Source organism: Pristiophorus japonicus, chromosome 15, assembly GCF_044704955.1.
Source record: "Pristiophorus japonicus isolate sPriJap1 chromosome 15, sPriJap1.hap1, whole genome shotgun sequence".
In the NCBI taxonomy this organism is placed as follows: Eukaryota; Metazoa; Chordata; class Chondrichthyes; family Pristiophoridae; genus Pristiophorus; species Pristiophorus japonicus.
In genome coordinates this window covers 111,677,439-111,689,078 of record NC_091991.1, presented here as the reverse complement: position 1 = coordinate 111,689,078, position 11,640 = coordinate 111,677,439, and the positions used below count along the sequence as shown (strand labels likewise).

The window sequence follows — 11,640 nt, the reverse complement described above, 5'->3', positions numbered from 1 at the left end:
GGTGTGGGGATGGGGGGTGGTGGTGTGGGGATGGGGGGGGCTGGTGTGGGGATGGGGGGGGGCTGGTGTGGGGATGGGGGGGGTGGTGGGATGGGGGGGTGATGGGGGGTTGGGGTGTGTGTGTGTGGGGGGTTGGGGTGTGTGTGTGGGGGGTTGGGGTGTGTGTGTGTGGGGGGTTGGGGTGTGTGTGTGGGGGGGGTTGGGGTGTGTGTGTGGGGGGGGGTTGGGGTGTGTGTGTGGGGGGGGTTGGGGTGTGTGTGTGGGGGGGGTTGGGGTGTGTGTGTGTGGGGGGTTGGGGTGTGTGTGTGTGTGGGGTTGGGGTGTGTGTGTGTGTGTGTGGGGTTGGGGTGTGTGTGTGTGTGTGTGTGTGGGGTTGGGGTGTGTGTGTGTGTGTGTGTGTGGGGTTGGGGTGTGTGTGTGTGTGGGGGGGGGGTTGGGGGTGTGTGTGTGTGTGGGGGGGGGGTTGGGGGTGTGTGTGTGTTGGGGGATTGTGTGTGGTGTGTGTGGGGGGGGTTGGGGGTTGTGTGTGTGGGGGATGTTGGGGGTGTGTGTGTGTGGGGGGGGGTGTTGGGGTGTGTGTGTGTGGGGGGGGGTTGGGGTGTGTGTGTGGGGGGGGGTTTGGGGGTGTATGTGTGTGTGGGGGGGGGTTGGGGGTGTGTGTGTGGGGGGGGTGTTGGGGTGTGTATGTGTGGGGAAGGGGTTGGGGGTGTGTGTGTGGGGGGGGTTGGGTGTGTGTGTGTGTGTGGGGGGGGGTTGGGTGTGTGTGTGTGTGTGGGGGGGTTGGGGGTTGTGTGTGTGGGGGATGTTGGGGGTGTGTGTGTGTGGGGGGGGGGGGGGTTGGGGTGTGTGTGTGTGGGGGGGGGGTTGGGGGTGTATGTGTGTGTGGGGGGGTTGGGGGTGTATGTGTGTGTGGGGGGGGGGGTTGGGGGTGTGTGTGTGGGGGGGGTGTTGGGGTGTGTATGTGTGGGGAAGGGGTTGGGGGTGTGTGTGTGGGGGGGGTTGGGGGTGTGTGTGTGTGTGGGGGGGGTTGGGTGTATGAGTGTGTGTGGGGGGTTGGGGGTGTGTGTGTGTGTGGGGGTTGGGGGTTTGTATATGTGGGGGGTTGGGTGTGTGTGTGTGTGTGTGGGGGGGGTTGGGGGTGTGTGTGTGTGGGGGGGTTGGGGGTGTGTGTGTGTGTGTGGGGGGTTGGGGGTATGTGTGTGTGTGGGGGGTTGGGGGTATGTGTGTGTGTGGGGGGTTGGGGGTATGAGTGTGTGTGGGGGGTTGGGGGTGTGTGTGTGTGTGGTGGGTTGGGGGTGTGTGTGTGTGTGGGGGGTTGGGGGTATGAGTGTGTGTGGGGGGTTGGGGGTGTGTGTGTGTGGGGGGGGTTGGGGGTATGAGTGTGTGTGGGGGGTTGGGGTTGGGGGTGTGTGTGTGTGTGGGGGGTTGGGGGTGTGTGTGTGGGGGGTTGGGGGTGTGTGTGGGGGGGGTTGGGGGTGTGTGTGTGTGTGGGGGGGGTTGGGGGTGTGTGTGTGTGTGGGGGGGGTTGGGGGTGTGTGTGGGGGGTTGGGGGTGTGTGTGTGTGTGGGGTTGGGGGTGTGTGTGTGTGTGGGGTTGGGGGTGTGCGTGTGTGGGGGGTTGGGGGTGTGCGTGTGTGGGGGGTTGGGGGTGTGTGTGTGTGTGGGGGGTTGGGGGGTGTGTGTGTGGGAGGGGTTGGGTGTGTGTGTGTGTGTGGGAGGGGTTGGGGGTTTGTGTATGTGGGGGGTTGGGGGTGTGTGTGGGGGGTTGGGGGTATGTGTGTGTGTGGGGGGTTGGGGGTATGAGTGTGTGTGGGAGGTTGGGGGTGTGTGTGTGTGGGGGGGGTTGGGGGTGTGTGTATGTGGGGGGTTGGGGGTGGGTGTGTGTATGTGGGGGGTTGGGGGTGTGTGTGTGTATGGGGGGGTTGGGGGTGTGTGTGTGTGTGGGGGGGGTTGGGGGTGTGTGTGTGTGTGTGGGGGGTTGGGGGTGTGTGTGTGTGTGTGGGGGGTTGGGGGTGTGTGTGTGTGTGTGGGGGTGGTTGGGGGTGTGTGTGTGTGGGGGGGGTTGGGGGTGTGTGTGTGTGTGTGTGTGTGTGGGGGGGGGGGGTTGGGGGTGTGTGTGTGTGGGGGGGTTGGGGGTGTGTGTGTGTGGGGGGGTTGGGGGTGTGTGTGTGTGGGGGGGTTGGGGGTGTGTGTGTGGGGGGGGGTTGGGGGTGTGTGTGGGGGGGTTGGGGGTGTGTGTGTGGGGGGGTTGGGGGTGTGTGTGTGTGTGTGTGGGGGGGCTGTGTGTGTGTGTGTGTGTGTGTGTGTGTGTGTGTGTGGGGGGGCTGTGTGTGTGTGTGTGTGTGTGTGTGTGTGTGGGGGGGGGGTTGGGTGTGTGTGTGTGGGGGGGGGTTGGGGGTGTGTGTGTGTGGGGGGTTGGGGGTGTGTGTGTGTGGGGGTGTGTGTGTGGGGGGGGTTGGGGGTGTGTGTGTGGGGGGTTGGGGGTGTGTGTGTGTGGGGGTGGTTGGGGGTGTGTGTGGGGGGGGTTGGGGGTGTGTGTGTGTGTGGGGGGGGTTGGGGGTGTGTGTGTGTGTGTGGGGGGGGTTGGGGTGTGTGTGTGTGTGTGGGGGGGGTTGGGGTGTGTGTGTGTGGGGGGGGTTGGGGTGTGTATGTGTGGGGGGTGGGGTTGGTGTGTGTGTGTGTGGGGGGTTGGTGTGTGTGGGGGGTTGGTGTGTGTGGGGGGTTGGTGTGTGTGGGGGGTTGGTGTGTGTGGGGGGTTGGTGTGTGTGTGTGTGTGTGGGGGGTTGGGGTGCGTGTGTGTGGGGGGTTGGGGTGCGTGTGTGTGGGGGTTGGGGTGCGTGTGTGTGGGGGGTTGGGGTGCATGTGTGTGGGGAGTTGGGGTGTGTGTGTGGTTGGGGGTTGTGTGTGTGTGTGGTTGGGGGTTGTGGGGTGTGTGTGTGGGGGGTTGGGTGTTGTGTGTGTGGGGGAGGTTGGGGTTTGTGTGTGTGTGGCGGGTTGGGGGTTGTGGGGGTTGTGTGTGTGGGGGGTGTGTGTGTGTGTGTGTGTGGGGGGTGTGTGTGTGTGTGGGGGGGGTGTGTGGGGGGGGTTGGGGGTTGCGGTATGTGTGTGTGGGGGGTTGGGGGTTGTGTGTATGTGTGTGTGGGGGGGGGTTGGGGGTTGTTTGTGTGTGGGGGGTGTTGGGGGTGTGTGTGTGGGGTGGGTTGGGGGTGGGTGGGGAGTTGGGGTTGGTGGGGGGTGATGGGGGAGTGTGGGGGGGGGAGGAGGGTGGAGGGTGGGGGGTGGGGCGGGGAGGAGGGTGGGGGTTGGGGTGGGTGGGGGAGGAGGGTGGGGTTTGGGGTGGGTGGGGGAGGAGGGTGGGGGTTGTGGGGGGTGAGGGAGGGGTGAGGGAGGGAGGAGGGTGGGGGTTGGGGGGGGTGAAGGGTGGGTGGGTGGTGGGAAGAGAGGAGAGCGAGAAATAGAGAAAAATAAAGAAAAAGTTATAGTGATTATTTTTCCTTCTCCCTCCCCAGGATAGGTATTAATTACATAATTTGCATATAGGCTATAAATTTATATAGCTGTTTGGTTTGATGTAAACACAACCTTGTAATCCTAGCATGTTATGCATGTATATATAACATTGCTTATGTATCATTAAAGGCTGGGCGCTCTCAGCTGTTTTATAATGTACTGTGTGCCAATATTAAACATCTTCTTTTCTCCTCCCAGCTTTTAATTCTCAGTAGCCAATCACTGTTGAGGAAGTTTGGCTATTACAAAATCTTCCTGTATGTCTTCTATTTGGAACTGACGAGTGCAGCAATCATGCTGGCATTTGGCCCAAGTCATTACTATTTGCTGTCTCTCTTCCTTGTTGGAACCATGTAAGTGACGAGCTTCACATATGTGTGCGTATCTCATCTGTTTTATTATCACTTCATGTTACAGGACCATACACTGGGGTGGATGGGTGGATTCAGCCCCGCCTCAGTATGAGAGTTTTGTACTGTACCTGCTCAGACTTTTTCTCATGGGTGCCTATAATGGAACTGAAATGGAATGCTTCACTCTGGTAACAGTGAGCAAGTACAAGGATGGAGCTACACCTGATGGGGAGCAAGCTGGCCAGAGGCTGGTCCATTCAGAGTTATAGTCCTGTACCCCTGGGTTAATGGGGTTATGCCTGGGGCCCCTCTGGGTAAATCGGGCTCCTCTGGGTTACAGTAGAGAATGCCTTGGTTGCTCACGATGTGCAGTTCCCTTTGCTGAGAGTCTGTGAAGAATGAGTCTTTGGGCAAAGTTCCAACTGGTGGCTGGGGGAGGTGGGACTGTACCCCAGTGTGACTGGGGGAGTGGACAGACAGACAGAAAGGAAAAGGAGATGGGGTAGCTCTGTTAATAAAGGATGGGATCAGTGCGTTAGTGAGAAACGATATTGGCTCAGAGGATCAAGATGTTGAATTGGTTTGGGTGGAGATGAGGAATAATAAAGGGAAAAAGTCACTGGTGGGCATAGTCTATAGGCCCCCTAACAGTATCTATACTGTTGGACGGAGTATAAATCAAGAAATAATGGAGGCTTGTAATAAAGGAACGGCAATAATCATGGGTGACTTTAACCTTCATATTGATTGGACAAAGCAAATTGGCCAGGGTAGCCTTGAGGAAGAGTTCATAGAGTGTATCCGGGATAGTTTCCTTGAACAATACTTTGTGGAACCAACCAGGGAGCAGGCTATCTTAGATCTGGTACTATGTAATGAGGCAGGATTAATAAGTGTTAAAGATCCTTTAGGAATGAGTGACCATAATATGGTTGAATTTCAAATTCAGTTGGAGGGTGAGAAAGTTGGTTTTCAAACCAAGTTCCTAAGCTTAAATAAAGGAGACTACAAAGGTATGAGGGCAGAGTTGGCTAAAGTGGACTGGGAAAATAGACTAAAGTATGGGACAGTTGATGAGCAGTGGCAGACATTAAAGGATACATTTCATAACTCGCAACAAAAATATATCCCAATGAGAAGGAAAGACTAAGAGAAGGGATAACCATCCGTGGCTAACTAAGGAAATAAGGGAGGGTATCAAATTGAAAACAAGGGCATACAATGTGGCCAAGACTAGTGGGAGGCCAGAGGATTGGGAAATTTTTAAAAGCCAACAGAGAGCAACTAAAAAAATGATTGAGCGAGAAGATAGATTATGAAAGTAAACTAGCATGAAATATAAAAACAGATAGTAAGAGTTTCTACAGATACATAAAAAGGAAAAGAGTGGCTAAAGTAAATGTTGGTCCCCTGGGAGGATGAAACTAGGGAATTAATAATGGAGAACAGGGAAATGGCAGAGACGTTGAACAAATATTTTGTATCGGTCTTCACGGTAGAAGACACTAAAAACATCCCAATAGTAGATAATCAAGGGGCTATAGGTAGGGAGGAACTTAATACAATCACCATCACTAATGAAATAGTACTGGGTAAAATAATAGGACTAAAGGTGGACAAGTCCCCTGGACCTGATGGCTTGCATCCTAGGGTCTTAAGAGCAGTGGCTGCAGAGATGGTGGATGCATTGGTTGTAATCTACCAAAATTCCCTGGATTCTGGGGCGGTCCCAATAGATTGGAAAACCGCAAATGTAACACCCCTATTTAAAAAAGGAGGCAGACAAAAAGTGGGGAACTATAGACCAATTAGTCTAACATCTGTTGTTGGGAAAATACTGGCTTCCATTATTAAGGAAGCAGTAGCGGGGCAATTAGAAGAGCATGATTCAATCAAGCATGGTTTTATGAAAGGGAAATCATGTTTGACAAATTTGCTAGAATTCTTGGAGGATGTAACGAGCAGGGTGGATAAGAGGGAACCAGTGGATGTGGTGTATTTGGATTTCCAGAAGGCATTCGATAAGGTGCCACATAAGAGGTTACTGCACAAGATAAAAGCTCACGGGGTTGGGGGCATTATATTAGCATGGATAAAGGATTGACTAACTAACAGAAAACAGAGAGTCGGGATAAATGGATAATTTTCCGGTTGGCAAACAGTGACTAGTGGGGTGCCACAGGGATCGGTGTTGGGTCCTCAACTATTTACAATCTATATTAATGACTTGGATGAAGGGACCGAGTGTAATGTAGCCAAGTTTTCTGATGATACAAAGATGGGTGGGAAAGCAAGTTGTGAGGAGGACACAAACAATCTGCAAAGGGATATAGACAGGCTAAGTGAGTGGGCAAAAATTTGGCAGATGGAATACAATGTGGGAAAATGTGAGGTTATCCACTTTGGCAGAAATAATAGAAAAGCAAAGTATAATTTAAACGGCGTAAAATTGCCAAGTGCTGCAGGACAGAGAGACCTGGGGATCCTTGTGCATGAAACACAAAGTTAGTTTGCAGGTACAGCAAGTCATCAGGAAGGTAAATGGAATGTTGGCCTTTATTGCAAGGGGGATAGAGTATAAAAGCAGAGAAGTCCTGCTACAACTGTACAGGGTATTATTGAGGCCATACCTGGAGTACTGTGTACAGTGTTGGTCTCCGTATTTAAGGAAGGATATACTTGCATTGGAGGCTGTTCAGGGAAGGTTCACTAGGTTGATTCCGGAGATGAGGGGATTGACTTATGAGGATAGGTTGAGTAGGTTGGGCCTATACACATTGGAGTTCAGAAGAATGAGAGGTTATCTTATTGTAACATAAGATAATGAAGGGGCTCGACAAGGTGGATGCAGAGAGGATATTTCCACTCATGGGGGAAACTAAAACTAGGGAACATAATCTTAGAAAAAGGGGCCGCCCAGTTAAAACTGAGATGAGGAGAAATTTCTTCTTTGAGGATTGTACATATATGGAATTCTCTGCCCCAGAGAGCTGTGGAGGCTGGGTCATTGAATATATTTAAGACGGAGATAGATAGATTTTTGAACGATAAGGGAGTACAGGGTTATGGGGAGCGGGCAGGGAAGTGGAGCTGAGTCCATGATCAGATCAGCCATGATCTTATTGAATGGCGGAGCAGGCTCGAGGGGCCAAATGGCCTACTCCTGCTCCTATTTCTTATGTTATGTTCTAATGAACTGTACCCCAGTATGACTGGGGAGGTGTGGGAGAGGCAAAAATGATGTCTTTCAGTTATACAAGTACATGTCTCTAGAATTGCCTATATAATAAAAAAAAAAGAAAGGAATTATGCTTGTTTGAAGGCCGAAGTAGCACTAGTGTGTAGTAAGACAGGATTTCAGGCATTTGCATTTCCGTCTTTTTTTTGGTATGGATATTCTAATCTAATCCAGGTGTTACCATTGTCTCTATTAGGGTGATGGTCTCTGCCACATTCAGTCTCTTTAACCTGCCCCTGGCTGACATTATCGATGCTGACTTTCAGAAATATAAACGCAGGTAAGGCTGGGCGCGCTCACTTTATTTTCAGCGTTTAATTGGAAAATTTACCAATTACCATTAATGTCAGTGTCTGCCATTAATGTAGGCACATTTTGATTTTCCTGAGTAAAGTTTAATGTCTGAATTTCCGTAGTGCCAGGTATTGGAGAGTTGAGGCTTCTAATTCTATAAGTTGTACCCCTGATCGACAGCTAGATCTCTGTAAAACCATCTATTCCATTTAATGTAAAGGAGCTTAATTCATACTATTGGATCAACAGAAATCTAAATCTGGCTTTTTCAATACAGTCTACTCTTAAATCAAAGTAGTTCGATTCAAATTATTTGATTGAATTTTTTGGCACTAAATTCCTACTTTACAGTGTTCATTACGTTGTTTAAGACGAATCATTGGATAATTCAATTTCTTGTTTTACTTCCAAGTTATTAGAAAGAAAAGAAATACTTGGATTTCTATAGCGCCTTTCAAGACCATAGGACATCTCAAAGCGCTTTTATGAAGTACTTTTGGAGTGTAGTCACTGTTGTAATTAGGAGTAGACTATGTGGGCAGCCTCTCTCCTTTTCTTAGTTCTTAGACATGCAGCAATTGAGTGCAGAAAGAACAATCCTTAATTTTCAGTGACCTGTTGCTGAAATGTGTGGTTGGGTGAGGATAGACTCAGGCTAAACTGTGATGGCCTCACAAGTGCCCCAAACAATAACAACCTACATTTTATATAGCGTCTTTAATGTAGTAAAATGTCCCAAGGTGCTTCACAATCGCCACGATTCACTTTTAACAATTCTTTGTGTGTGTTTAATAGAATCAATTATGTTTCCCCCCCCCCCACCCCCCCACCCCCCCACTGTAGCTCTCCACTGTCTTCTATGGTATTTGGTACCAATGCTTTGTTTACTAAGCCTGCACAGTCACTGGCTCCGATGTTGGTCGTGACCATTCTTAACCAGTTTGACTATGAAAAACTGAAGGACAACTTTGCGCTCCCAGAGCAGAGGTAAGAATGCACAAGATCAAACAGTTACCATCGTTATTACTGAAAGCTTCAGCCTCTCGTGGTCTGAACTTTTAAAAACATAATTCTTTTTAAATATGAGTTCGTTATTTTATTCAAGATTGCTTCTGGTCTGTGGCTTAAGGAATGAACAGTTTATTATTAAAAAAAAAATTGGGGCAATTGTCTCCAAATTGTCTATTATTGAACTAACTTATTTCATATCTCTATTCTCTTGTACAGTTCTCATCAGTGCTACTTTCTCATTCGACTTTCTCTAACTCTGTTTTTTTCAGTAACTGTTCTGGAAGCAGAATAGCATCAAAAATTCTCTTCCTCTTTTTCAAATCCCTCCATGGCCTCGCCCCTCCCTATCTCTCTAATCTCCTCCAGCCCCATACCCCTCCAATATCTGTGCTCCTCCAATTCTGGCCTCTTATCCATTCCTACCCCCTTTCTTTGCCCCACTATTGGCAGCCGTGCACTTTGGCAGAAAAAAATCAAGAGCAAGCTATTATTTAAATGGAGAAAGATTGCAAAGTGCTGCAGTACAGAGGGACCTGGGGGTACTTGTGCAAGAAACACGAAAGGTTAGTATGTAGGTACAGCAAGTGATCAGGAAGGCTAATGGAATCTTGGCCTTTATTGCAAAGGGGATGGAGTATAAAAGCAAGGAAGACTTGCTACAGTTATACAGGGTATTGATGAGGCCACACCTGAAATACTGCTTGCAGTTTTGGTTTCCATATTTAAGAAAGGATACACTTGCTTTGGAGGCAGTTCAGAGAAGGTTCACTAAGTTGATTCCGGAGATAAGGGTTGAGTAGGTTGGGCCTCTACTCATTGGAATTCAGAAGAATGAGAGGTGATCTTATCGAAATGTATAAGATTATGAGGGGGCTTGATGAGATGGATGCTGAGAGGATGTTTCCACTGATGGGGGAGACTAGAACTAGGGGGCATAATCTTAGAATAAGGGGCCGCCCATTTAAAACGGAGATGAGGAGGAATTCCTTCTCTCCTGAGGGTTGTAAATCTGTGGAATTCGCAGCCTCAGAGAGCTGTGGAAGCTGGGTCATTGAATAAATTTAAGACAGAGATAGACAGTTTCTTAACTGATAAGGGGATAAGGGGTTATGGGGAGCGGGCAGGGAAGTGAACCTGAGTCCATGATCGGATCAGCCATGATCGTATTAAATGGCGGAGCAGACTCGAGTGGTTGTATGACCTACTCCTGCTTCTATTTCTTATGTTATGTGCCTTCAGCTGCCTCGGCCCTAAGCTCTGGAATTCCCTCCCTAAACCGCCTCTTTTGAGATGCTCCTTAAAACCTACCTCTTTAACCTTTTAATCACCTATCCTAATAACTCCTCTTGGTTCGGTTTCAGTCTTTGTCTGATTAGGCCTTGGGACATTTTAGTTTGCTAAAGGCATTGTATGAATGCAAGTTACTGATGTTCGAGAGTTCAATACTGTCCGTGTTCCATTTCTTTCGCCTTGCAGTGGTCTGCAGGACCTACATGGGGCCATGTTTTACCTGATCTGCCTGACTCCCATGTGCATCGCAGCTCTGCAGATTCTGGCATGGACCCCGTTCTCCATCCGGAATAGCCACACTGATGTCGCAAAATACGTGGACTCCTAAACACCAGCACTCCATTGTGAGGAACCTTCATGGGACAAATGAAGATCTTAAACCCCTTGAGTTAATCTTTAATGCTGGGGATCGTAATGTTATGCGCTGTTGTGATTCAGAGCTGGTGAGGTGGTAGAATTTTAAAAATATATTTTTTATTCATTCTTGGGATATGGGTTCCGCTGGCAAGGCTGGCACTTGTTGCCCTTGAGAAGGTATTGGTCAGCTGCCTTCTTGAACTGCTGCAGTCCATGTGGTGAACGTACTTCCAGAGTGCTGTTAGGTAGAGTGTTCCAGGAATTTGCCCCAATGACAATGAAAGAATGTTGATATATGTCTAAATCAGGATGGTGCGTGCCTTGGAGTGGAGCTTGGATTGGGAAGTACCGTCGAAAAAGCCTGAACGCATTACTGCAGTGCATCCTGTAGATGGTACACACTGCAGGTGTGCCGGTGGTGGAGGGAGTGAATGTTTAAAGTGGTGGACGGGGTGCTGATCAAGCAGGCTGCTTTGTCCTGGCTGGTGTCGAGCTTCTTGAATGTTATTGCAGCTGCACTCATCCAAGTAAGCGGAGAGTTTTCATGAAGATTACAATCATAGTGAACAATGTTTTTATTGGTGCCTTCAACCCATTCTGACCAAATAAAATGGTTTGGGATTGACATATAAAGGACTTGGGCCCTGACTGAGGATGCTTTCGGTAAGTAGGAAGGTGAGGCTGAGGCTGCCTTATAAGACCTGACATACAAGTTCCGCCTTGTTGATCCAAACCCTCTCCACACTCATTCTGATTCTAAAACCTGTTTCTTGTCCCCTGATTAAAATTTTAGTCGAGCTCCCCAAATTCAAACTTGACACACTGGTGCCTGCTTACAGTTTCCTGCCCTGTGCCAAATGTATATGACTCTACTACCCAAGATGTGCGATGCCACCTTCAGTATGTGCAGGATCCAGCTTTTACTGAGGGATTTTCCTTCCATAATATATGCGATAACAAATCTTTTGCTGAAATTATACTCCACACTGATTGTATCTTTTTTAATGTAAAAACTACCATCATTTTGTAAAACTACACAAAATAGACAGAATTATTTAAATCAAGGGGTGAAGGAAAACCAGCGGAGGAATAAGTGGCTGACCTTTCACCTCAGGCCTGGACTGCAATGACCAGGTTAATATCTCCCCTATTTATCTCAGTGCCTATCAAGTGTGAGTTTGCAACTATTCAGCATGAGTTAAAATAGTTACACTCCTTGGGTAAGCCATTTAAGTAGTATGTGATTATTAAACTGTTTCCTTCACCTCACATGGTCCATGTTGGTTATTTTACATTACACAGCTGTAGAACCGAGGGATTCTAACCTTGTGATATTCTAGGCTCAATCCCTGGTCAGTGGGGAGTTAGCTAATATCAATCAGGACATTGGTGAGCTCACCACAACTGGCATCAGCTTCCCACAGGATCCCATTCCTGATTGCTGTCCAATCACCATCAAGTCTATCGGTGTGGTCATAGGATGAGGCCAGATCAGGCTCACCTGTGATGGTCATCATGGTCAAATAACCGTCTGGTGCTCATTGTCTAGGCCCGCACGTGAAGAATGGCCCCATGGCTACACTCATGC

General features: G+C 49.3%; 1 protein-coding gene across 3 annotated transcripts in view; it reads left to right on the top strand.

The window, feature by feature from the left end:
* Window positions 1-11,304, top strand: part of mfsd13al (major facilitator superfamily domain containing 13a-like) — a 24,405-nt gene extending 13,101 nt beyond the window's left edge. For all 3 annotated transcript variants that reach the window (XM_070856684.1, XM_070856682.1, XM_070856683.1), the window contains 4 exons: window positions 3,708-3,862; window positions 7,297-7,380; window positions 8,238-8,381; window positions 9,882-11,304. In XM_070856684.1, coding sequence (XP_070712785.1) covers window positions 3,708-3,862; window positions 7,297-7,380; window positions 8,238-8,381; window positions 9,882-10,023 — 525 coding nt within the window. In that variant the 3' untranslated portion in view covers window positions 10,024-11,304. The remainder of the gene's footprint in view (window positions 1-3,707; window positions 3,863-7,296; window positions 7,381-8,237; window positions 8,382-9,881) is intronic.
* Window positions 11,305-11,640: the final 336 nt, after the last annotated feature.